The sequence below is a fragment of the Primulina huaijiensis genome, chromosome 7 (assembly GCF_012295235.1).
Source record: "Primulina huaijiensis isolate GDHJ02 chromosome 7, ASM1229523v2, whole genome shotgun sequence".
NCBI lineage: Eukaryota > Viridiplantae > Streptophyta > Magnoliopsida > Lamiales > Gesneriaceae > Primulina > Primulina huaijiensis.
In genome coordinates, this window is record NC_133312.1 from 4,262,571 (window position 1) to 4,287,949 (window position 25,379).

Consider the following 25,379-nt stretch of genomic DNA (forward strand, 5'->3'; position numbering starts at 1 on the left):
AACCATATTTGAAGGATTCAATGGTTCGGGAGGAGAGTGTGTTAGTTGTCTCACATCAGTTAGATAAAATCCGTGTTGATTCATTTGTAAAACTTCACGCTCCAGATGTTTATTTCTGAGCGTGGGAGGAATGTGTTAGTTGTCTCACATCGATTGGATAAAACTCCTGTGAATTGTATATATAAACTTGAACAATCTTCCATTTTGAACTATTTTTTGAGTTTAGTTACGTTCAAGTCTAATATTAACAAAGTTGTTAAAATGAATGTGGATGCTAGCTGCTGCACTCATCGAATCCAATTAATGGTCATTTGCATTTTGCTTATCAGGTTGTTTTTCCTGTCATTTGGCAGAGATCTGCTTCGAACAAATCTGATGCGCTCACAGCAATACAAGCCATTCACAATCTTTCTCCACCTCGCTATAGCAAGCTGCAGTATTCGTAGCCTCAGTTGTTCCGGGGAATATTATTCAACAAGACTATCCAACCAAGCCCTATAATCAAGATTTGACTTCAATTTCAATCACATATTAGTCTGTGGATTTCAAAACAAATTAATGCTATTTTCTGATTTGCCAATTCCACGATTTTTTTTTCTAATTAAACGTGAAATAGAGGTAACATGCAAGAATAATTTATTAGCTTCTCGAATATTATTAGTGGTTTTCTACCGACGACGTTGTGTGTGACGTGACACTAAATTAAAATTGACTTTGATCTTTCTGATCGAATATTAATATTTTCGAAAATATATGAAATAAATTATTCACTCTTTTTTACCAACAAAACTATGGAAATATTTGACGATCGGAAGTTGTCGTAATCCCATCCAACAATCAAGTACTGCTTCACCTGAACGGGTAATAATTGATTGTTCGAATCAAAAATTTCTCAAATTCAGTTTTAGTCATGTTATCGGTCCGAATTGAACCCGGTTTTGAGCTGTAATAAATAGGACATAGGAATTAATCGGCACATGATTGCCAAAAGTTATAGTTTTCCGAAAGGAGAAGAAAGTATACCTCTGTAGTTTTCTATTTCTACTGCTCGATTTATGTCAGCATTTTTGGGTTCCAATGTCAGTGTTTTCGATACCAAATCAGTATTTGTCGACGACACATTAGCACTATGATGTAATATGACTAAAAGTGAAAAATAAAAAATAAGAAGTTACTAATTTAGTGGATCAAAACAAAAAAAGAAAAGAAAAATTAGTGGACCAAATTTGATTTTACCATTTGGAAACTTAGCGGCACAAATTATTGACCAAAAGTCTTAACACAATCTTCACTACATAGTCATCTAACGAAAATTTCGCCGAACCAAATGTGTTAAAAATGCCACCTACAAATTTATAGCTAACAATTTGTTCACAAAATAGAATGATCCATAGCAAGAATTAAGTTTGCCTTATTTCTTCCTAAACATGGGATCCCTAAACTCTTTCCCATCTTGCATTATCCTTCTTCTAGTTGCCCTTTTCTTGAACCAAGCCAATGCAGCCGTATTCGACATTCGAAACAACTGCCCTTACACCAACTGGGCTGCTGCAGTGCCTGTTGCAACATTTATTAGATTAATGAAAGAAAACAATATATAAATTGAATTAACGGGACCGGTTACTTCTGTTTGTATTTTTGTAAAAGATTTGCTTAACAATCATTTGAATCAAATTGGAGAATACTAATATACTATGGGATAACTTTTTCATATACTAGTGTCCACCGGCGCAATGTGCATATTGTTAAGATTAAAATTTGAACATAACTCAACCCTAAAAACTATAGTTCAAGGGGAATTATTGTTCAAGTCCATACATCTAACATACTTCCTTGCGACCAGAAAGGAACAGTTGGGACGTGAAGCTTTTACAAGACATTATCAGGTGGTTGATTGGGCAATTCAACGCAGAGCAGTGGACTTAGACTCTTAAGTATATCATGTTAAGATTGAGACTTGAACCTAAGATTGAGATTTAGACATAACTTAATCCCAAAAACTAGCTCAAGTAGAGAAGATTATCTAAGTCCATATATATAACTTATAAAGAGTTAATACAATCGATGTGAGACATCTAACAATACATACTACATTTTTATTGTGTAAGATAATATAAATGTAAAAAAATACATAGATTAAAATTTTTTTATTAAGATATATTAGTTATAGATTAAATATAAATTTACTAAAATAGGTTTAACATATTTTTATTAAATAAAAAGAACTTTTTTTAATTTGAGAATAAAGTTAATTTTGGTTTATAAAAAAATCTTGCAATGACACTAATTAAGATTTTTTTTCTAATTTTTAACTCTATGATATAATATAGATAGATATATGCAAGTTTGAGCGATAAATATTCACAACACTTGACGCCATACGTAATACGTCATCTAATAAAATTCAATGCTATTTCTGTTTTCCTCGTTATATTCAAGTCTTAATTCCACGGATATTTATTGTCCTTCGTCATGTTTCTAGACATAGCTTAAAGAAAAATTGGCAAAAGAATTACAAGTTTAGTCAAATAATAGTTGAAAAGAAAAATTACTATTTTAGTTTTGTAAGTTGACAAGTTTTAGGCTTTAATCAAATAATTTGTCAAATTTTGGTTTTTATACAATAACTTTTATTTTTTGTTTTGATCTTTTTTTCCTTAATCTACTAAATCTATCGAATATGTTTTATTTTCTTCTACGTGAAACTTGTCGTAAGAATTAAGCTCATATTACTCAAATTAAAATCCATCTCATTAAAAAAAAAAAAAGAAAAATAAAACAAAGATATTTAAAAATAGGAGGGAAAATGTTTGTAGTTTATCATTATTTTTGTTTATGTATATTTAATGTGTATAATATAAGCTTTATTATTGTCATATGAGTCCTATAGGATAATATCAGTATCAAATAAATAATATTCGTTTGATTTAATAGTTTCGGAGTCGTATAGGAGAATTTCAGTGTCAAATAAACAATATCCGTTTGATTTAATAGTTTCGAGTAAAAAAGAACCAAAACAAAAAAAAAATCAAGTCATTAAATGAAAAACAAACTTTGAAAAATTAAATGATTAAAACAGAAAATAAACAAACTTACAAAACTAAAATTGTAAATTTTTTTATAGTTAATTACATCATAAATATACAATTATTTGCCGATAACTTGGTCAAGCAGCCAGTGATTTTCCTCGACTAATATATATTTTGGGCTGGACTGAAGAAAAAATAAATTGTTGAGCGTTAATATCATGCACAATTAGCAAAAAAGGGTACATATGACGGGCCGCAGCCCGGGCTATTTTAATTTAACATGAATAAAATTGTAAAAAAAAAAAAACCAGAATTTAGTTAATGTTATATTTATTTTTGGTGAAATATTTTTCTGATAGTATGATAAGCATTGCATGATCAAACTCTTTCCGATAATTATAAGATTATGTCTTTTGAAAACAACGATTGTTTGGCAGATTGCGATTTGTTCGACCCTACCTACATGAACAATACTTCAAATTATTGATGAATTGAATTTGTCAACTATAAAGAGAAGAATTAGATTTTGGAATTTGCTGTGCTCCCAAACAAGGCTCTGCCGACTCTTTAGACTTGGAATTTGCGGTCCTCCCAAATAAGACCCTGCCGACTCTTTAGATTTGGAATTTGCCGTGCTCCCCCACTCCTGAACAAGACCCTGCCAACGCTCTCTGCTGCTGGTCTCCTTGTTCATTTGATTCATCATATTTTATTAATTAATTATGACACAACACTACTATTTTTGGAAAAAATTTGTGTGAGACGGTCTCACGGATCGTATTTTGTGAGACGGATCTCTTATTTGGTTCATCCATGAAAAATTATTACTTTTTATGTTAAGAGTATTACTTTTTATTGTGAATATCGGTAGGGTTGACCCGTCTCACAGATAAAGATTTGTGAGACCGTCTCACAAGAGACCTACTCCCTAAGTTTTAAGTATTATTATTATTATTATTAGTTTTTTGATATTTTTGGAGAAGAGTTGAGATTTTTTTTAATTTTAAATATGAAATTAAAATTTATTTATTTTCTAATCATATTTATATGTTAATTAAATTAAGTTTGCAAATTATGAATTCAAAATGTATTTCCGAATTCATGTTTATAATTTACACAAAAACTCTTGTGAGACGATCTTACGAGTCAATTTAGTGAAACAAATATCCGATCTGATCCGACTGATGAAAAAATATTATTTTTCATTGTAGATATGGAACGGGTCGACACATCTCATGAATATTAATACGTTATAATGTCTTACAAGAGACATACTCAATGTTTATCGTACACACTTGAATTGATCTTGTTTTCTTATTTTATTTTTCTTGTTTACCTATTTATAAAATGTAATTGTAAAATTTTATGATTTCGTTTTTTNTATATTAGCATTTCAAAAGACAACCAAAATAATAAAACAATTAAAAAGATTTCTTTGAATCATACGATCAATAATTTACAAGAAAAATGAGTCAGATCAATTATGGCTTGAATATTATTTAAATTTTTTATTTGATTTTCAGTCGTTTGGAATTTTTTAAAAGCTTGACCAATTACAAATTTACTAAAAAAAATAATAGCAAGCTATCACATTAAAATATACTAGTATTTAAACTGTGCGATCCACGAGATGATATTATTAAAAATTAAGTATTATAAAAAATGAATAGATATTTAAATTACAAAAAAATAATATAATTATAAAAAATAAAAATAAGAAACTAATTTTTTTGCTAATTTTGAAAACTTCTTAAATACAATGAATGTCGATTAATTTTTTTAGCTGATAATCACTATCATATATCAAAATTTTAGATTATGTCAGCCTAAAGCAATGACATGATGCTTATCATATTTAGTGTATTGATGTCGACCACCAACATAAATATATGTTTAATTATTTAATTTCTGATAAGTTATATATATATTATTATTTTGTTAACATGTGATAAATAAATTTTTTTAAATCAAATGCAATAAAATTAATGAGAAATACTTTTTTCGAAATTCAATAACTTCGTCTAAATCCTTATTCACAAATAATTTTGTGACATGATACGTGTTCAATACATTTGAAAGAAACAAAAATTGATTCATCAATATTTTTATCCAAATAAAATATTGATTAACCAGAGGATACTATCATATATCCATTGGGATTTAATAAAATTAATTTATAAATCATGTTATCAAATCTATATATCATTATAGGCCATAAATTCACGTGAAACCATCATAAATATAAATAACAATCAACGTGTATCAGAATATATTTATTGATCTAACATTGTAGTTATGGATCTTCCAATGCAACAGCGAATCGATCACCTTATTATTGCCTTAGATGGGAGATGAAGATTGATCTATATTAATATGTGTGCGATATATATTCTATATTATTATCTGTGTCTCGGAGACTATAGTCTCATATAACATTAGCAGTTTTCGACCTATCATAGAAGACTTAATTTGGCTAAGTTTCTATACATAAGGTGATCTACCAATTTATTTAATAGTTTGGAAACTCTTAATTAATTATATCATCTTTTTGGGTCTTTTAATATATTGAATCCATGTACAATTAATTAACTAGGTATGCCTACAAAATTGTTCCAACGCTAATACTTGATCCTACTATTTTTAATTTGGGGTCAAATGTGAACCAGAGGTATTTGTATCGATAATGATAAGACGGGGTGTATTCAATGTAGTAGATTTAATTTTCATTCAGGTAATATATAATTCTAACATCTCGATCATTAAATAAAACATCCAAAATTACCTTCAATGACTTTCATTTTTCAATTACCATATATATAGTTAGTTGTTCATACCGTATATAATTGACGCTTCGTTAGCACTCTTTGAGAAAACTACACGACAAATTTTTAAAACAAAGTCCAATTTTGCTTTGACATGGACATGGGAGAAACCAGGAATTTGTATTTAGATGGCCTAAAATAAACAAATTAAAAATTTAAAAAAAAAAAAAGAATAACCAGAACTCAGATTTTTTACTTTTGAATTCCAATTTCATGTTTAACCTTGAGATTTTTTTTTTAAAAAAAAGGGCCATCCACAAATTTTAGTTACAATTAATCAAATAAATATACTTCATATTTTAATTATATAAACCCTAGAATTTAGTTCCCAATAATAATTCAAATATTGGTTCAGTCATGGCGACTAGAATAATATATAATATCGATATTTGACCAAGACCCGAGAGGCAAGGAAGGAGATTCCATAACCATTTATCTCAATTGGTCGTCGGAATATACTAAATTTATTTTTATAACTAAAAAAATTAACACAAATAATTGAAACTCAAAATGTATTAAATATTTGGTCAAAAAATTGTATTAAATATTTATAATATATTTATTCTTACAATACATGATTAAGTTTAGTTCAACCTACCTTAGTCGATATCCTGGACGAAATCCTAAGAGTGTCGATTCGGGTGGGTCGGGTCGGGTTGAGCAATAATATTATTCAAAAATTGCTCAACCCGAATCCGAGCCAACCCGAACCCGAGCCCGAATCAAACCGATCAACTCGATTAACCCGATTTCGAATTTTTTTTAAAGAAAATTAAATAAAAATAAAAAAAATAATATTTTAATTTAAACACAAAATAACAAAATCTCCCTCATATATATAATTTAAATTTGAAAGTCTAATGGTAGAAAAATAAAATATATTTACTAAATCAAATAAACAATTATTTAGAAAATAAAAAATATTCAAAATAAATATTAAATTATGAAAATTTATGATATAAATATAAAATAAATATTTTTCAGATATACAATATGTAAAAATGTAGCTAGGCAATATTTATTAATTATGTTTTTTAAAAAAAAAATTAGGTTGACCCGAACTCAACTCAATCCGATCATTTTTTTCGGGTCAGCTATCGAATCCAACCCCGATCTGATCCGAAATCTGATTTTTTTCGAGTTATATCATGTTTTGATAGGTACTGTCTAATTTTTACAACCCTACCAAATCCTCTATTATAAACTCAGATTAAAGGACAAGAAAATGTGACTATGCAACTAACCGAAAGCGACTACTCGTTCAAAATTTAATTTATAATTTGGGCACAAATAATTCAATAATACACCATTTAAATAATTTAAAACTGTCCAATCCATCTCGTATGTAAGAAAGACAAAGATTTCAAATGCCAATCGATACTTTTCACTCTTTGTTCTATAAATACCTTTTCCATTTCTTCCACACAAACATATAATTCCACACCCAAAAGAAAAGTAGAAAAAATACACTAATAAAATAAGATATTCCATTCTTTCACAAATCATAATGAGCTCCTCGAAATACAAACCCTTCTTCATTTCCTTCTTGATAATTACCCTTTTCTTTGACTACACCAGTTCAACCACATTTTACGTCCGAAACAAATGTACTTTCACGGTCTGGGCTGCAGCCATGCCTGGTGGTGGCCGAGAGCTCCGAAGCGGTGAGAGATGGGTCCTAGACGTGAAACCTACCAGAGGCCAAATTTGGGCTCGAACCGGTTGCATATTCAATAAAACCGGCCAAGGTATATATGTATATATGTTGGAGGGTGTGGTGTAGATTGATATGAATTTTAATTTTTTTTAAATAAAATATAAATATAAGTTAATTTTTGATCATCTAGAAATATGAATTGAAGTTTTGTATTTTGACCTCTGGTTTTGGCATCACTCATGGACAATGGGAAATATGATCTTATTTTTACGGTCGTTTAGGTTACGATTCGATCGATAAATTTGAGAATATGGTTTTCAAATTAACAGTTTTTATTTAAGTGTCTATATTGATTAAATGATTACGGTTATTGTTTTGAGTTTGATGTTATTTTATATATTTAGTTTTCATTATTTTATATCATATTAAATAAAAAAATATTTTTTAATATAACATTATGTTTTTCAACTTTTTAAAAAAATTTCGTTGTGAATTTTGGTATATTAGTTGTCCATAAATTTCTATTATTATTATTATTATTAGTATTATTAGTATTGTTAGTGTTATGTATTTTAATTGGAAATTTAGTATAAACATTTTTTACCATGTTATAAAAAATATTTAAAATTTAATCAAAATATATTGATCTAATTATTGAAAAAAATTGAATTTTTGATAAGTATTTATTTATTGTTTAAAATTTTGATATATGCTTTTTTAGATATTTTTTCAATTTTTTAATTAGTAAAAATTTCATTCAACTAAGATAATTAAAAAATCAATTTAATGAAGAAGATTGTTATCTTCATTTAAGCGTTATTTCAAAAGATATAATATTTTTTATACAATAAATTTTTATAATAATATTTAAAATTTAAATATATTTCTTATATTATATCAATAATTTTAATAATTATTCAAACACTAATATTTATTAATGTAATCATTAATTATATAAAATAATATTGTAAGCAGTAAAATACCAGTCTACATAAAGCTAAACATGTATTTTGTTCTTCTAATTAAGATTCTCGACTCTGTTACTGAAGGTAAATGCGAGACCGGAGATTGCAAAGGACAACTAGAGTGTCAAGACTTCGGAACGGCCCCATTCACCGCCGCCAGATATGCTCTGGACCGCTTCAACAACCTGGATTTCTTCGACGTATCTCTCGTCGAGGGTTATAATGTAGGAATGAGCTTCTTTCCGGTTACAGGGTACTGTCGCCACTCTGCCAGATGCAAAGAGAATATCATCCAAGATTGCCCGAAGGAGCTGCAGGCACCGGGCGGGTGCAGGGATGCGTGCTCGGCCTTAAAGGAAGATAAGTACTGTTGCACGCCGGCGTATTGTGGGCCGACAGTCTACTCGAAGTTTTTTAAAGAAAAGTGTCCGAAAGCTTACAGTTATGAGAAGGACAATGAAACGGGCATGTTCTCTTGCTCGACGGGTACCAACTACGCAGTGATCTTTTGCCCATAGATTATTATTATATTCCTTTTTTAGAAAAGGGTCGAATTTTTGTTTCTCAAATTGATCGTAGGGTTTTTGACAAATTAATTAATTGCATGTTTTGTTGTGAACATGCATGCAAGTGATGCACTGAAATTTACATCGGTGTAACAGTAATTGTATCTCTTGCTAAAAGCAACGTACGATTCATGTTATTGAAAAGAATAAATAACTAAATCACCTTCTAAAAATTATAATATTCAATTAGTACTATGAATATTGAAATCAACGTTTTGGGTAATAATTAAAAATTAAATTGTATAAGTTTCGAAAATAATAAACATAAATTTTTTTTATTACACCATGAGAGTGGGATTATTTGCAACTACCAAGATTCAAATCATATATGGCATATCCAACAATAGAGAGAGGATTATATCACTTTAACAACCATGCCGATTTACGTAATTAGAAATAATCAAATTAGGTTTACGACAAAATCTAGAATTCGAATAATTGGATATAAATATGCAAAATCCATTAGTATAAAAATTGGAAAGTAATGCAAATAATAAAAAAGACCCTATCATAACAAAGTCAATGTATCACAGCAGGGTGCAAATATCACGCAAATAAATTTATTCTTGAAAACTAATGGTCGATTTTGACCACCCAACAGTTGTTTATTTTTAAACCGAAAATATATGTGCATATAATTTATTTATTTATCGATATTTTTTTGATAGAGCCTAAAACAACACGAATGTTAAATTCTATCTTTTTTAAAAAAAATTAAAATAATTTAATTTTCATCTGTATACTATGTGTATATCTATTAAAGTATCATCGTCCTTCCTCCAAATAAAATTCCATTTGATAAATATTTATGTTTTATACAGAATTTTTTTGTTATTTTTAATTCGGTATTTTTAAAAAGAAGGTCATCGTATTCAGTCATGAAACATTCCATCAAAACATCATGAGAAATTTGTTTTCTTCTTGTTCTTTGTTTTTGGAATTTATTTGCATAATAGATTCACAACTAAATTTACTTACTAGTGATATAGAGTTAATTGACAAAAAAGATTAAAAAATATTTATATAGAGATGCTTATGAGATTTACATATCAAACCGCTGGTGTAAGATAGAACGTTTGTCGCTTTACCAAAAGTTATAGCTGGTGGTAATAGTGCAACTCAAATAGTACAGTAGATCAAGCGTCATGATTCGATCTCTCTACCCACATACAATTATTGCATTCTAACAACCTCCATCCTAATAATTACATACATATCAATGAGAATTGAACTTGTGACTTTGATTCTAATATCAATTGTTTGACCGAACGTTTGTCATTTTACTAAAAATTATAACTTGTGATAATTGTACAACTCAAATAATTTAAATCGTACATCAACTAAGATTCATGGTTCGATCGTTCTGTCCAATTAAGTAACTATCGTTAAATTTAATAATTTATCTAAAATGTTTTTAACATATACACATAAATAAAATTTTAAAATAATTTTTTACTTATAATATTGATTTATAATTTTGTAAATCTAAATTTAAATTTTGATTTCAAATTAATTTTACCTATGATTTTGTCAATTTAAATTAGGTTTTTTCCTCCAATTCCCAAAAATAAAAAATACCTTGTGATCCACGTGGCATCATGTCCGCCGTTGATCGAATGCAGTACTTTTAACTCAAACTCCAGCGATGACTCTGTATTAAAATTGTGTACCCTAGACCCCCACAAGTCCGGCGTCGCGAAGAATCATACAACACAATTCCCGAAAAATCAAGAGAAATTATTTGGAAATTTTCTCGATTGAAAGGATTTTTCAAAATTTCTGAATTCCGGCATGGCTTCATCTCAGGTAATTGAATTGATTTACTCGTTTAATTTTTCACGATCTACTTACAGATCATGTGCTACAAACGAGAGTTACCTTGTGCGAGGATCAGAATAAGAGTTAATGATCCGAAGTAAGAAGTTGCAACACAAGTTTTAGATTTGAAGGCCAATTTACAAAAGCTAAAAATTAAAATTAGATGGGGGATTTGCAGTCAATTTGTTGCCTCAGTGTCAGATTCAATGTCTTAATCGGGGGTAAACCACCGGAATTTGACAATGCAGGCGAGGGAACTGTGTGGGTTTGGTCTTGGATCACATCCATATGGATAAAACTGTCCGAGGTAATTTTATTTTAAGGCAGTCAAGAGTCCAAAGCAAATAATAAGAATTCTTATAGATAAGGTAAGTCATGGTCAATAATAGGTTGTTTAGGGAAGAGGATTGTGGTGAAGAAGATAAGGTAGTGCCTCAACTATATCGTTGATGTCGTCAATGGCATTATATTATTAGAAGTATATTGTGTTTGTAGCGCTTGTATGTTATATGAGCTTCTAAAACAGTTTGTTGTATTTGGTAATTTTGTTAGATTGATTTTATTATTATGATTGATTAGTGATTGTAATGTTGAATGATGGATGTAACCGCTCAAAATAATAATAATAAAAAAGTTTCATATCTGCATTCCTTGCGTTTTGCCCAATTCAACTCAAACTTCAGTTTTATGGTTTTTTTTATTGAATCGAAAGTAAGAGCCCTTTCTCATGTCATCTCCTCAACTACATCATTTTTCAGTGGATTGTAAAAGCCTGAAATAAGATTCAAATGACTAGTTTATTAAGTGAAAACCTCGGAAATATATGCCAAACCACAGTTTGTTGAGAACCCAGTGGTGGTATTTTGATTTATGTATAGTTATTTTCTGGGAAGAAATGCAAAAAGAAAACTTCAGAATAATAATGTGAAGTTGATGTCTTGATTTATTGTCTTTGGATTTGGCTTTTGATTTATATAGTTCTTGAATAATGTATTATATGCATCACAGAAAATTACTTAGTTTAATTGAAAGTGCTGCGATGAGTTATATTAAAACATTAGCAGAATTAAACGACGAACCCCTAGTGATGGTATCAGCCTAATACATTCACATTGTAACATAATCTTGAGCTCTAATTTCTAGATTTGGTTGTGCACTCAGCTTTGCAGGTGACTTGGATGCTCGATGTGGATGTATGGAAAACTGAGATAGCTTACTGACTATAAGTTTTTTTAGAATTTTTATTTCTTTGGATCAACATATGGTACTGCAAAAAATGCCTTCATGAATTGTCCAACTCTTTCGTGTAGACACTACACCTAAGTACTATGCATGCTAGGAAAAATTTCTTAAAAAACTCTAAAAATGTTTTGTTTGAATCCAGATATCGTTATTGATTATTTTTCGCTTTTAAAGAGCCATTGTATAATTTTGCATTCCAAAAAACTCAAATTTGCAAAATAGTAGTATACGTTTTTATGGGAAAAAGTAATAGTAAGTGTTTGGTTGTGGAAATATCTTTATTGGTTTTTAAGTAATGTTTCCTGCTTTATATTGCCGTATATTTTCTGTTTGCATGAGAAAATAGGTGAGTTGAACTTGAGGTTTTTTCGTAGCATGCGAATGAGATTACTCTTTACTTGAAGTGTATGGCTTTCATTTACTCTTTATTTATTTATTCTTCTATGATTAGGCACGATTACAACCCGACCCCTTCCTAAATGAACTTACCAGCATGTTTGAGCGAACTGAAGAGAAGGGATCTGTGTGGGTTACAATGAAATACTGTGAGTTTTTCCCCCTTATCTCTGTCCATTCATGGTATACACCTTGATATACTTTGATATCACAATGCATGCTGTTCTGTTAACATTGAGACAACCTCCTACTTGTGCTTTCGTGTGTATCCAGCTTCTGGCAAATCCAAGGTTATTAGGAATAAGATTAACACTGCTGGAGAAAATCTTGAATATAAGTGCCTTATTCGAGCAACTAATGGAAAGAAGACCATTTCCACTATGGTATGTTCAAGTTATCTCTCCTTTTCTTTTACATTTCATTTCCATCTGTTAGCCAATCTGGTGAAGGCTATCAAAGGATCAAGTCATGTGAAGTAAACAGTATTGAGCCAGGCACAAGCAAGCAGTGGCAGTGGCAGTGCCAGAAGAGAGCCGGAGGTGGGGGCAAAACTAAAAATAGAAAAATTTAGGTGGCAGCTTTTAAATGTATACTCAATAGAAAAATTTAAGATTGAGGGATGGTGACCCCATCCCTACAGCTCCCCTCTGCCTCCACCAGTTCATAACTGATGACTGATCAATCCTTTCGATGTATCTGTCAATTTTTTAACAAGAAAAAAAAACATTATGGTTTTAAACAAGCCAGTCATTGGAGATTTATGAGAGTGAAATGTCCTATGCTAACTTGGGAACACCCCAATTTATTTTCTTTTTTTTTTAAATAGGATAGGATTTTAGTGCTTCGGCACTTGATGTGTCAGGCCATCTTTTCTTAGCCTGAGTTTTAGGGTGCTTCTTCCTGGTTTCTTTGCAACAAAATAAATGTTATTTCAAATGAAAGTTGTGGCGGCATTTGTGCTTTCCAGTTATTGGATGTCATTATGGAGCTCTGAATTTAGGACCTCAATCCCCCATCCCTCCCCCCCATTTCTTTCACTACTCACTTCTGATACTAAAAATTTCCGAGTCAGATAGGTTTGTGACAGACTTCTGTCAGAAACAAATTTTTTATAGGCGGTTGTAATTGGATAGACTACACCCGTGTATGCATATAAGATTTATAATGGCACATATTTGAATGGACTCAGTTTTGTTTTAAATTCGGGATGACAGGTGGGTCCGAAAGATCACCTACGTTTTCAATCAAGTTATGCAACTATTTTGAAAGCTCGAATGACTGCTTTGAAGAAGAGAGAGAGGAAGGAAAAGAGGAAGGCGGCAGATTCTGATAAAAAACAGGATTCAAAGAAGCAATCAACTATTGCTAAAGCCTCGTAGCTTAATGTCTTTTTGATGTATGTTCTCTTTTAAATCTTGAGTAAGCTAGTAACGCTAATTGACACCTGATGGTTCAGCATTTTGTGGAACATTTAAAAATTACACAGCATTGTGATTTGCCATAGATTCATTTTTTATGAAGAATTTGACAAAATGGCTCGCTCCAAGTTCCAACAATGGTCTGAATACTCAACTATGCCTCCGGTCATATATATATTAAAAAAGTTTTGGGGTAGCTTGGTCTAAAATCAAGCCCACATATTTTTATATGCTTGTCTTATATTTTAAAATCTTGTTTGTTCTATTTGGTTTTCTTAAATGTAAGTAGGCCCCGAGCGACAGTTACAATGTGGGACTGACGATGTATGCTAGCCTTGCCCGGTCAAAAATATGTCCTTTTTCATTCTCTAGTTTGGTACTTGGTAGGTGGTTGCTAAAAGTTAAGGTTGAATTTGCTCATGAAAATAAAATAATGTTATTAGCTTGTTTAGGTTGAACTTGTCTTGATGGATTTGAGATGATAAACTTTAAATTTAATGATTTCAAATTTTTTGACTGCTTGAGTAGATAAAATTGAAGTGAGTTTCAAATTCAATTAATATCAAGCTATGCAATTTCAATAGAAGTTGTGAATTCAACACTCAAGATTGATATCATTTGAAATTCATCTATGAAATCTTTCTCAAATCAAATTTTTTTCCAGCAATTCAAATTCCTCAGTAATTCATCAGTTCAAGTGCAACTGATTAAAGTATTTCAAAACCATTTAAACCTTCTATTCTCATACGAAAGAGTCACCTAAGACGCCTTGGAGTTTAAGGATTGAATGAGAACAAAACAAATATTACATCAGTACTGATAGTAACTATTAAGATACACACTAAAATTTTAAGTTAAAATTTGGAAATTATAAAAACAAAAATCGTTTCGGATTCTATTTCTAGGAGAAGCGTAAAACATTTTTTTGATGTAAAAGATTGAATGAAACAACATTTGGGTCGTAGCAAATGATTCTTCAACTATAAAGCGACGCGTTCCAATGCTAGCCAAGAGAACCTGCAAGAACAGCAATCTACTCATGGCTTAATAGAAGGCTGCTGCTGCTACTCATCCCAAAATAACAGGGATGGAGTTTCCAGTGTCGTGACCGACGAATTCTTTAATGGAACACTTGCTCAAGTAGATTGAGACTGCCCCGGGAAATGATTCTACACTCGAGATGCCTTTCTTGAAGCGCTTAGTTCATACCCTGACTTTGGGACTGTGGGATCTACGGACGATTCAATGTGAGGGTGGTCTACCGGCGTGTGGCAATCTTTATATGCTTCACGTGAGGAGGTACGAGCAGCCACTCAAAGGGCCAAAGAAGCAGAGGAGAGGGCGGTAGAAGCCCGTCGAGCTCGAGAGTGTGAGGAGTAATTGAGGTCAAGTGTGTCTTCGTTGGAGGAATCGGTCCGTCTACTCCTTGGTGGTATGTCACGTGGATCACATAGCGGCTATTATTCACACGGAGGAGGATCGTCAGAGGCAGGTAGGGGTTCACCACATACAGACAGCAGGTCCTCACAAGGGAGCAGGGGTTCACCACTGGATAGGGGTACGACGGCGGGTGCGTAGAACCTCACACATTAGCATATCCTTCCAAGTTCGTGCACCATCGAACCACGTGGACGCGCTCTGAACAAGAGGCGATGGAGAGGATGACGAGTACGATGACGATGAGACCCAGCCATAACTTGGATACTTTGTGATACCCTGGTAAGAACCCGGGTCATTGATGACCCGGGATATTAAATGGATTCCCAAATTAGGGTCAATTGGCAGGATGGATTCTTCTGAAGCCGGGCCGGTGCAAGCCCGGGCAACCAGACGCCCGAGCTCTTGTATAAATCTCCAGGGAGGAATTCTACCTGGGAACCTCGAAAAGCGTGATGCACTTGAGTATATTGATATGGACAATCTTATCTGTCAGAGCAACTTGACTTTGGCGTGTCATATAAGTCATCAGGAGGTATGGACAGCCGACTTGACATATTTAGTAGGTAGGCGCGGGAAACGAGGTACCTACCTCATTTTCTCCTATAAATAGCAGGTATCCTTCTCATTTACTGATTCTGAAATCTTTGAACTCTTAAGCATTATACATATTTTCTCCCAAATATTGCTTGTGTTCATCTTCAACCTGCTGATTTAAGCATCGGAGTGGCCATGTCGGACACCCCTCCGGCGCCCATTCACGAGTTCCTTTCATTGTTTGCAGGTGCTATTGAAGCCATTATCTTCACTCAAATTCCCTAAAAACTATAAATTATTGATTTGACCCGTTGGAGCTCCTTACCNGCCAGATCCCGGGCAGATCATGCCAGAGCCCAGGCAGACATCCAGATCCCGGGCAGATCATGCCAGAGCCCCGGCAGACATCCAGATCCCGGGCATACCATGCCAGATCCCGGGCAGATCATGCCAGAGTCCAGGCAGACATCCAGATTCCGGGCAGACCATGCCAGAGCCCGGGCAGATCATGCGAGATCCCGGGCAGACATGCTAGACCACCCCGACACCTTCTTGAAAGTCTGGGAGGCATGAGGCCCCATCATTCTTATTTAAATATCGGGAGGCATGAGACCCAGGCACCCTTATCTTAAGCCCAGGGCACAAACACCCTGGCTCGGGGAACCACACCTCGATCAACAAAAAGCCCAGGGCACTACACTCTGGCTCGGGGAACCACACCGCGACCATTCACAAGTCCCGGGACATGTTCCCCGGCCCAAGGCTCTGCACCTTGGTTCTAAAAAGCCCAGGGCACTACACCCTGGCTCGGGAAACCACACCTCGACCATTCACAAGTCCCGGGACATGTTCCCCGGCGCAAGGCTCCGCACCTTGGTTCTAAAAGTCCAGGGATCCGTATCCTGGTTCGGGGCTCCGTACCTCGACCATTCATGAAGGCCAGGGCTCCGCACCCTGGTTATCTATTAAGTCCAGGGACCCGTATCCTTGCCCGGGGCTCTGCACCTCGATCATTTCGAGCCCGGGAGACACGAGGCCCCGACATCTTATCTCAAGTCCATGAGACGCGAGACTCCGGCTCCTCATCCCATCTTTGGGAGACATGAAGCCCCCGATGCTTTTATATAACAAGATTGTTCATCTCTTTGGGAATCCAAGCATGACTAATCGGGACAGCGAGTATGACTCTAGCCCGACTATTTAGGGATGAGTGGTGATACCCTGGTAAGAACCCGGGTCATTGATGACCCGGGATATTAAATGGATTCCCAAATTAGGGTCAATTGGCAGGATGGATTCTTCTGAAGCCGGGCCGGTGCAAGCCCGGGCTCTACTCCCCGGGCAACCAAACGCCCGAGCTCTTGTATAAATCTCCAGGGAAGAATTCTACCTGAGAACCTCGAAAAGCTTGATGCACTTGAGTATATTGATATGGACAATCTTATCTGTCAGAGCAACTTGACTTTGGCGTGTCATATAAGTCATCAGGAGGTATGGACGGCCGACTTGACATATTTAGTAGGTAGGTGCGGGAAACGAGGTACCTACCCCATTTTCTCCTATAAATAGCAGATATCCTTCTCATTTACTGATTCTGAAATCTTTGAACTCTTAAGCATTATACATATTTTCTCCCAAATATTGCTTGTGTTCATCTTCAACCTGCTGATTTAAGCATCGGAGTGGCCATGTCGGACACCCCTCCGGCGCCCATTCACGAGTTCCTTTCATTGTTTGCAGGTGCTATTGAAGCCATTATCTTCACTCAAATTCCCTAAAAACTATAAATTATTGATTTGACCCGTTGGAGCTCCTTACCCGACTCATCCATTTCAACGAAGTCACATCACTTTGTTTTACATTTTTATGGCATTTATCTTTTGTGTTTTGGACGTAAAATAGGCTACTTGTATGTAACTTGTTATTTTGAATGATTGTTGATTTTAATTTATGTTAACTTATTGATTTTAGTTTATGTTAATTATACAAGAATTTACCTAACAATATATATTAAATTTTTAACAAAAAAAATTAATTTTAAATAATATAACATAATTTTAGAAAGAAAAAAAATATATATATATAGTGTAAAAATTTAGTTATTTAAGTAAGAAAAAATTTGAGCAATAGTTTGCAATAAACGTAGATAAATTTTGTAACGGTTTGAGTTAAACCATTGTTAATTCTGTGACGATTTGGTTAAAACCATTGCAAAGTATTTCAACGGTTTTACGAAAAACATTGTTAAATTTAGCGATGATTATGAAAAAAAGTTGCTAATATAGTAATGGTTTAAGCTAAACCATTGTTAAATATATCTATATCTACAATTAAAATAAAACAGTTGCTAGATTTAACAAATTGTGGCTATATTAGCCATTGTTTAATAAAATATGTGGCCATAATAATAACGAGTTTATGTAAACCGTTGCTATTTTACTGATTGATATTCCACTTCTGTTGCTACACGAACGACGATTTTTGAATATAAATTGTCGCTAACTTAGCAACAACTTTAAAACCGTGCTTAAGTTAACAACAGAGGTTTTAGTCACGGTTTAAAAAATAATGGCCAAAACCGTGGCTAAATTGAATAGCGACGGTTTTAGTAATGGTTTTTCTCGTGGCTAAAGAGAGTGTTATTTTTATAATAGATCTTCTATTTGGATCATTCATGAAAAAATATTATTTTTTATGTTAAAAGTATTACTTATTATTGTAAATATAGACATAATTGACTCGACTCATGCGTAAAAATCCGTGAGACCGTCTCACTAGAGACTTACCAGAATGATATAACTTTGCAGAAATTAAAAGGTTACATACGTAAAAATAAAATTAGGATACGTAAGGCTAATATTAGAAAATCGTTTGAAGGCAAAGGGGTAGGAATCTAATCGATCTATGATTTCATGCAAGGGGTCGAGATTAATAGAAAGCAAATCAAACGAAAGGGGGGATGAATGGACTAATGGGCTGATATCTTTACCTCGAGTCCTCCAAATGTTTATTGCCGAAGATAATTTCATTGCCCAAATTCTTTTTACATGCAACGTTCAATTCTCCCAAATCAGCAGCACTCGATCTGCCCGTTGATTTTATTCTTCCGTTGGAAGATGGACATTTGCCTAGTCTAAAATTCAAGAAATTAACATTTAAATTTATGTTTATAAATTTTTATTTTGTTATAAATAAATAAATAAAATTGTTTTCAAATCTCATTACGCCCGCCTGGAAGAGAACCAGCCTTCTCTCTCATGTTATCGAGAAGAAACCCTAATTTATTATGGGAGACTTGCTTTTAAATCTCTAACAGTATAGTTAAATATGTGTTTAATATATATCAAATTGAAACTTTTTATGTTGTCCCTGATTTACTCAAAAAAATGTTTTTGCATTTCATGAGTCCACAATATTTTTTCGGATGAATTTCGGCACAAAACATTGAAAATCTGGAACATATACATGATATTGCTGAACAAATTGTTTTAGATCAGGTACAAAAGACAATTGTGAATATAAAATTGAAATAAGTATACCAATATCAATATTTATTACATTTGTTTGTCTGTTCAAATACTATATATTAATACTTGATCTGAAATAGTTTATACACAAATATCATATATTAGTACCACATATTTAATGTATTGTATCAATTTTCATCCGAAAAAAATATGTGTCATTAATACCAAAATTTGTTATACATGTTTGGGTACTCAAAAATCATATATTAATGTCATATCTGAAACATTTAATACTCAAATATCATATATTAATACCAGATTTTCAAAGTTTTGTAATAAATTTTCATCCGAAAAAGACGTGTTGTTAATATCAAAATATGTTAAACATGTTAGGATACTCAAAAATCATATATTTGTGTCAGATATAAAATATTTAGTTATGAAATATCATATATTTATTTCATATTTTCAATTTTTTGTATCGAATTTCATCCGAAAAAACACATGAGCTCACGGACTGCAGAAAAAGAATAAATTTGACAGAGACGAAGCACACATTTAACTATTGAGATGTTGATTTATTTATCATTTGCTAATTTATTATAAAGTTTTTTTAAAAAAAATTATATATTTCTTTAAATATTTTTAACATTTGTGATATTTATTTTTAAAACCCTTAAATTCCTTGTATCATGAGGTGTCATACATTCAAAGACTATCTTACTCACACTTACTGCGATTAATAATCTTAAATTTCTGTAATTTGTGGTCCTCTCACAATAATTAATATATCTCATTCAAAACATCATTATACATGATTTGCAAAACTAGCGATCTTCCACAGCTTATCCTTAATTGTAGGCTAAAGTACTCACCTCCTCCACTAATTAATATAAATTAAATTTGTTTTAAATCTCCAGCCTCTATTGCATTAAAAATTCTGTCTCCAATGGCACAAAATTTGCACTTAAAACAATTTTTTTTACCTGAACATATAAAAAAAGTACCGTAAACTTTAGTCTAAAAAATTAGGGAAGGGATCAAGACAAAATGGCTTGTTATGGGACGACACAGAAATGCAAGACATGTGATAAGACTGTACATTTCGTTGAAATGATGTCTGCAGATGGAGTTGCTTATCATAAGACTTGCTTTAAGTGCAGTCATTGCAATGGACGCCTTGCGGTAATTACTGTTAAATTTAATTAATTATTTTTACCTTCTATGGGAGAAGTTTATGACATTGTATCAAAAGTGTGGTGACGATCGATCTTTTCGTAACAAGTCAGATGATTGCATTAGGATTTATTCGATCCTAAGTTTAGGATAATACTCTAAAGAGCATGTTTAGTTTAAAGGATGATGACAGATTAAACAAAATTCTCCTAATTCATCCCATGTTTGGTTTGATTTGTAAGACACATTATTGACCTGTCTTGTTATTTATCACAGTTCGTTGGTGTGGGAATTCGATCTTCTTCCGACAATTTCCCTATGTAACCTTACCATTTCTTTTGCTCTCTCTTCACTATATATTCTACAAATTTTTTAAATGTCAACTTAGCCACAAGCAAAATTCTTGAATATAGATAAAATCTCAAATTTTCATTAATCTGTGAAGATTGTTTACGGAGAAAAATCCATAAAACCACGCCCGAGGTAGCTCTAGTTTCCTCTGGACAGCTCAAATTTGACGGAGTTTTGGTGCCATCATTTTTTTCGGCCTACCAAAACTCTTTTCTCAAACCTTCCTCTAAAATTCGAGCTTGTGTATGAGGAGCTCAGTGGAATTTTCAGCGCATGCAAATTTCTGAAAAGAACAGCTGGATAATGGTTTGAGGGTAGCAGGCAGCAGCTAGCAGTGGGGCTTCTTGACTCAACTATGGAGTTTACGAAGAGTAAACGAAGAAAATGAAAATGGTAGGTCGGAGATTTGATTGAACAAAAGAGAGCGGAGAGTGGTAGGAGAGGAACGTGCAAGTGAGGGACAAAGTGAATAGTGGAGTATTTTTCTCATTAAAATAAAATGCATTAAAATCATATCAAACACTATGCCTTATGATCATTTTACATTATTCATCTATATTTTTAATTTTTTTTTCAGTCAAATTATCTTATCATTCAAACGAAACGAATGCTCGAAGTGTTGATTCGAATTTTGATAGTAGGATTCATATATTTTATCATGTCAAAAATATATGATTCTCTTGCGACCATCGGATCAACATTTAGAATATTACACAAAAGTTAGGGGTCGAAAATTAGAGCAGGGTTACGTAATCGCCTCCCCTATGAATTTTTTTTTTTTTGAAAATTTATGTAATGTTAAAAATTCTCCAGGATCAGCAATAAAATTCTTTATGAATTACATATGTTAACAAATTTGTTTTAATTAATTAATTATGTTAAAATATGGTTATTACCTAGATGAGCAACTACTCAGCCGTGGATGGAAACTTATACTGCAAACCTCACTTTGAACAACTCTTCAGAGAAACTGGAAGCTTCACTTCTAAAAAGCTTGTCCCACCATGTAATTAATTAAGTTTTCTTGTCCTCTAATTTATGTTCAAAATTATTATTATCATTATTGACACAATAGGGCTCTTGTTTTATTTCATTTTTTTCTAATCAGCNCGAGTCATTAATTTGCCATGTTTTATACATACATATGTGTATGTGTTGCAGAACAGGACACCCAGTAAAGTGTCATCTTTTTTCTCTGGCACACAAGAAAAATGTGCAGTATGCAAGAAGACCGTCTACCCATTGGAGAAGGTAACGATTTTCTTGGGCATTCTTTGCTGTCTCATGAAGATAATACACAGAATGAAATATCTAATTCATAATGACGGCAAAGAATCAAAAGATTAGCTTTAAGGGATTAATTAATATAATAAATTATATGTAAAACATTACTGAATATTACAAATTAAATTATATATATTGTTGATAAAATATGTGCAAATTTTCCAAGTTTCAAAATGAATTATTATTTACGTACGTCTGCATGCAGGTAACAGTGGAAGGAGAATTCTACCACAAATCATGTTTCAGATGTGCTCATGGAGGCTGCTTCCTCGCACCTTCATCATACGCCGCTTTGGACGGGCTTCCTCAGATATACAAGATATGTAGGTCATATTTTGGATGGAGTTTTTAGATTAATTTGTTAAGTTTTGTACGTACGTTAACGTAATGCATGTATTTGGAGGAAGTTGATTGTAGTTGAATTTCAGCACAAAATTGCTTTGAAATAATGTAAAACTAAAGGATACTCGATGTGTGTTTATGATGAATTCAACTGAGTAAATGATATAGAAATTAACTGATTAAGGGACATATTCAGGATTCAAAAATATTTGGGTCTGATTCCGCATAATAGCGTGAACATACCGATAAAATCAAACCAAACTTTTTAAAATCGAATTAACCAATTGTTTTTCAACAAACCGAACATTACTAACAAAAACCGAACAAAACAAACAAATTTTAATTCTAGTTTTATTTCGAATAAAATTTTATTAGAAATTTGTAATATTTTTTATTTGAAAATTTAATAATATTAATTTTTTTTATAAAAGTTTGATTTGTTCGGTTAACCGAATTTTTATATTATAAACCGAAACCGAACCGAACCGAACCGAACTAATTGATATTTTCAAAAACTAAAACCAAACTTTTGAATAAACCGAGCCGATTTTTCAAAATTAATTCAGTTCGGTCGGTTATTTTGGTTGAAACCGATATTTTATTAAACTCTAGACTGTAATTGAGGTGTGTCTCTTACTTGCCAATATCTACTCTTCTGATTTAAAAATAATTTGATATTTTTCATTATATGAGTTACCTAACCAAAAAAATACAATCATCTAATAAATTTCCAACAAAAATTATTTTCCAAATTTCGTAATTATTCAGTTTTCGATTATTCTAACGGAAAAAATAGCAAGACAAGCCAATAATAATTGCAACATCGATAATTCTCAAATATTTCAATCAATTGATCATTTTTACCAAATTGACAACAATAGATTTTTAGAGTAAAAATCCAAATTTTTATTATTTTGAGAAAGTTATGTAAAAATCAAATAAAATATTTTTATAAAAATCAAATAAAATATTTTTGTGCTTAAAAATTTATATAAGTTAGTAAAAATCCTTATTTTTAATATTAAAAGTCTAATTTATGAAACTTTGGTCAAAACTTCATTGCCATGCTTAAAAAATATTGAATAATACTATTGGGCTGACTTCATGTCATTCTTAAAAAATATTGAATAATACTAATGCCGCAGAAGCCGGAAGATTAAAGTTGGGCTTCAAGAATCTATATTGGGCTTTTCTGTGCTGGGCTGACTACTCACTGGACTTTCCTCAACTGTTGGGCCTCTAAGGGCGAAATCTGTTGCAATAATTCAAACAAGGGTGTGTCCAATTTGAACTTATTTTGATCCATTTATCGACGTGAGGTTGTATTTTGACTGTGGCAGTTGGAATGATTTCAAATCTTGCGAACATGCCTGCTCAAGTCGCATGTTTAATTTCTAAGAAAATTGTTTAGCTATAGTTCTTAGTTAATTCTTAATCACAACGATGGATTTCAAATTCTTACTCCAATTAGTCATTTTAAATCTATGCTTTTTCAAATTGATAAGTTGAAATCAGATTCTCCAATCGAAATGTAGCCTAAAAATTTGGATTTAATCGTTTGATTAAACCTAATGCAAGTGTACAAACGAGCATCATTAAAATCTTACAAAACTAAAGCATATATATTTTTTTATCACGTAATTGGTTTTTCTTTTTTATTTATTATTCTTTTTTTAAAAAAATTTCCATGACCATAGCTAGACATGTCAAAATGGGCTGACGAGGCGGGCCAGCTCGTCACCCGCCGCAACCCGCCATTAGGCGGGACGGGGCGGGCCTCTAAATGGCCAACCCAGCCCGACCCACCTTGGGCCACGGGTTAGACGGGCCGACCCACTTATTTTTTTAAAGAAAAAATTGTTAAATAGTATCACAGTAAACATAGAAGAAAAATATATTTCAGTCAAATAGTTTCATAAAATACTGAAAAACATTAAAATAAGAAATTAAGAAAGCATATAACATAATCTATAAAAAGTAAAGTGCTTAAACCAAACATGAAGAAATAAAACTGATACTATAAAGTAAATTCTATTCAATCTCGATCTTCTACAATAGCACAAAGATTCAGATTTTACCAGAGTGAGTGATGGACGCTAGTCGTAGGAGAAAAATAAAGAGTCAAAAAGACAAGAGAGTGATCGAAGCGCGAGAGAATTATTCTAATTTTTATATAAAACTTAAAACTTAAAAATATAAAATTCTACCCTAATTTAGCTAATAGCTTTTGATCATTATAGGTTTTTAACATTAAAAATTAATTTTCTGAAATGATGAATGAATGACTTTGTCTCGGAGTTTACAAATTTCTTGGTAATTTAGATTAAAAAGTATGATTATTATGAACAAAAAAATTAATAAAAATGATATTAATACAATTTTAGGAAATTCTAAGGCAGAAAGTACATTAGTTGGCATGATGGATAATGGACCAAAAATTGTCCGATTGGGCACTTTATGTTGTTTCCATCACGACCACACCGTCTAATGATTGCAACCTTCACATATTTGGGACCCTTTCATTTTAGCCAACCAAGCCTTAGGGATTTTATGTACCTTTTCTTTCTTTCCATTATTCCTCTTCTTTATCCTTTTTCTCTTTATTATTTTATGAATATAAATAACAGTACTTGACAAGCTGATACCTTGTGTGTATTTGGGGTATGACATCTTATCATGTGACTTGAAAAAAATACAAAATGATCTTACATACAAGATACAAGTAACTTTCAATTTTTAAACAATATTCAAATTTTATTTGTAAGTTTTTCCAAAATAGTACAAGTTGTCACTCCTAAAACCCTTTAACAAATATGAGTTTTTTCTCAGGAAAATTATATTTTTTATGTTGTATATCTACATCTTTGCGATT

At 32.2% G+C, this 25,379-nt stretch overlaps 2 protein-coding genes across 2 annotated transcripts; both read left to right on the forward strand.

Moving 5' to 3' along the window:
• The first annotated feature begins 10,700 nt into the window (after positions 1 to 10,700).
• Positions 10,701 to 13,998, forward strand: LOC140981524 (signal recognition particle 14 kDa protein). Its single transcript, XM_073447946.1, has 4 exons — positions 10,701 to 10,845; positions 12,551 to 12,644; positions 12,769 to 12,878; positions 13,710 to 13,998. Exons 1-4 carry the CDS (start codon positions 10,831 to 10,833, stop codon positions 13,872 to 13,874), a joined length of 384 nt encoding a protein of 127 aa, XP_073304047.1. The 5' UTR covers positions 10,701 to 10,830; the 3' UTR covers positions 13,875 to 13,998.
• Positions 13,999 to 20,297: 6,299 nt separating this feature from the next.
• LOC140980814 (LIM domain-containing protein PLIM2b-like) lies at positions 20,298 to 22,517 on the forward strand. The gene is made up of 4 exons (XM_073446869.1): positions 20,298 to 20,539; positions 21,782 to 21,877; positions 22,043 to 22,132; positions 22,371 to 22,517. Exons 1-4 carry the CDS (start codon positions 20,405 to 20,407, stop codon positions 22,515 to 22,517), a joined length of 468 nt encoding a protein of 155 aa, XP_073302970.1. The 5' UTR covers positions 20,298 to 20,404.
• Positions 22,518 to 25,379: the final 2,862 nt, after the last annotated feature.